The following is a 2712-nucleotide window of genomic DNA, read 5'->3' as shown; positions in this document are numbered from 1 at the left end:
AGTCTGCATTAATGCATTTTCCTCTTTATGGGACTTTCTGTACTAATGAAGTCAAAATAATCTGGTATGCATAATGTCTCACGTGATAAAGTCTGCGTGTAAAATGTGTTATTGCTCTCCATGGTGCTGAAATAATCAGTATATTGCATTTGTGTGCTTTAGTATCGCTTCTGGTGGTGTATTGATGTCCCCTTCTTTATTATCAAAAATATGTTTCATGACATGTATTCATTTAACAACGAAATATATAGAAACTCAAAATGTTAAAGTAATTATTTTTCCACTAATTAGGCAACCTAATTAGGCAACCATTGTGATGACTTACGACTCCCTACCCCCCCCCCAAACACACTGTCTGAAACCGAAACAGCCTTCCGGGACGCAGCAGCAGCCGTATCAGTCTGTGTCAGGACTTTCCACTACTGCAGCATTTTGATGTCGCCCAGGCGGGTTAAAGCTGCTGCTAGCACCAACCACAGCCTCATTTACTATTATTAACATTCAAGAAGCAACATGACATCTACTCAGCGGTGGCTACTGGCCAGTTTTGCGATTCTGTGTGTTTATGGAGCAGTTGAATGTAAAAGGAATTTCAAATGTCCTTCAGGATGCTCCTGCACCAAGGAGACCATCATTTGCGTCAATACTTTACAGATCCCACGGACTATACCCAATGAGATCAACTCACTGTGAGTAACACGTCGTATTTGTGGATTATTTCTACAGTAAAGCACGAGGCAATCAATGTTGCGTTCAAGGAGACAATTTGCTTGCTACTCGGTGCTTCCCTGCAGAGTTGGCTGCTGGTGTGTCTGGCACTGATTGTTCACTACGACTTTGTTGTGTATGCGTTTTCTTTCAACAGGAGCATGGTAAATGGATCTATTTCTGAAATCACAGAAGGGATGTTTTCACTGATGCCTTCTCTCCAGCTGTTGTAAGTGCTATTTTTTCACGTGGAACTAAAATGTATTCATTGATCAGCAATTTACATTTTAGGCTAATTTTACAAACAGTGCAACACACACACACAAAAAAAAAGTAGACAGATTAATAATTAATAATTGTTCATTATTAATTATTTTTGCTTGGGTGTTTTTTTTTTTTCCTCTGCAGACTCCTAAATGCAAATTCTTTGACAACAATCAAAGATGATGCGTTCTCTGGCCTTCCACATCTCGAATATTTGTGAGTACTAATTGATAAACTTCCTGTTCCATGTCAAACGACTGTTTTTGTGATTTTATAGATGCATAACAGTTAACTTGAATATACCACATAATAATTGATGATTATGGTGAAGGACTGTATTACATCATGGTGTAAATACATCTGCAGATTATTTCTCCTCCTTCGGCCCCACCCCTCAATCTCCAAAACCCTATAAATTACCCCTCTGTAATATTCTGACATGTGTATTGACATTTGCAGATTTATCAATATGGCATGATATAATACATGACTTTGCTTTGATAAACGTCTGTTTTGATGAGGTGAACAGATTCATTGAAGGGAACAAGATTGAAATGATTACCAAAAATGCCTTTCGTGGTCTGCGAGATTTGACTCATCTGTAAGTCTCTTGTTATTCTCTTAACCACCCATGCAGCATCTACAGCAATAACACTTTCCTGTAACAGAGAACGACTGACACAATTACAACAATGAACATTTTTCTGGTCTCGCTGCGTTTCTGGTTTAGATCGCTTGCCAATAACAAGATGAGGTTTCTGCCAAGGGATCTGTTTTTTGACTTGGATTCATTGCTGGAACTGTGAGTAAGCAGTTGTGGTGTCAGCAGTGTGTGTGTGTGTTGTCTTTTTCCATACTGCGCTCCTAAGTGAAGCTGACTCAGGCTGTGTTGTGTGTTTAGCAGCATTAAACTCCACAAGAATTATATGGAATGCTCAAATTTGGATTTTCTGTCTCTGTTCTCCTGTATAGTGCATTACAGTTTCAGGTTGGCTTTCATTTGTAGCTTCTTTTTAATCATCTTTTAAAATACATTTGAGTAAAAAATTGTTCTTACAAAGATGCAAAAATGCTTGTCGGTGAACAAACCTATTTGTTTTAAACTGTAGCTGAAATGGTTCACGTATGTATCAAACAGTTACCCAGTGTCATATAAAACTTCATCAAGCTAAACCAATTACTGTGAATTCTTGTTCCTGAAAAGTTGAGTTTGGAAGGATGCAATGTTTTTATCCTGCAACATTATTATTTGGACTATCATGAAGTAGATTATACGTTAGCATTTTACTTAGTTTTGTCACATACAAGACCATTTTAAATGACTCACTACAATGTCTTGAGCCTTTGAGGCATCTCAATCTTTTCCTCTTGTGAATATAAAACATATTGTATGGTTCAGTAAATGTACCCAGACTGATTTTGTCATGTAATACATTAGGGATCTGAGAGGCAACTCTTTCCAGTGTATTTGTGAGAACAAGTGGCTGATGATGTGGCTGAAAAACACAAATGCCACAGTATCAGATGTCTTCTGCGCAGGCCCCAGTGACATGAAGGGCAAGCGGCTCAATGACCTTCCTATTCCACCGGGCGAGTGTATCTCCACAGGTAAAATGACAAGTACACTATCAATGGCTCTTATGAGCAGGCACAGGCCCAGCTAAAGATGCAATGGTAACAAAAAGAAAGAACAAAAATCAATAAAACTGTTAAATAATTCAACAGGACTGCACTAAAAAA

At 38.2% G+C, this 2712-nt stretch overlaps 1 protein-coding gene across 1 annotated transcript; it reads left to right on the top strand.

Annotated features, from left to right (window-relative positions):
• The first annotated feature begins 392 nt into the window (after positions 1-392).
• LOC116401224 (leucine-rich repeat LGI family member 2-like) lies at positions 393-2696 on the top strand. The gene is made up of 6 exons (XM_031879533.1): positions 393-689; positions 866-937; positions 1117-1188; positions 1502-1573; positions 1703-1774; positions 2411-2696. The coding sequence occupies exons 1-6, from the start codon at positions 514-516 to the stop codon at positions 2634-2636; spliced, it is 690 nt and encodes a 229-aa protein (XP_031735393.1). The 5' UTR covers positions 393-513; the 3' UTR covers positions 2637-2696.
• The last annotated feature ends 16 nt before the right edge of the window (positions 2697-2712 follow it).

This window comes from Anarrhichthys ocellatus, unplaced genomic scaffold (assembly GCF_004355925.1).
Source record: "Anarrhichthys ocellatus isolate YVR2014 unplaced genomic scaffold, GSC_Weel_1.0 scaffold285, whole genome shotgun sequence".
Lineage (NCBI taxonomy): Eukaryota > Metazoa > Chordata > Actinopteri > Perciformes > Anarhichadidae > Anarrhichthys > Anarrhichthys ocellatus.
This window is presented reverse-complemented; position numbering and strand designations above follow the sequence as displayed.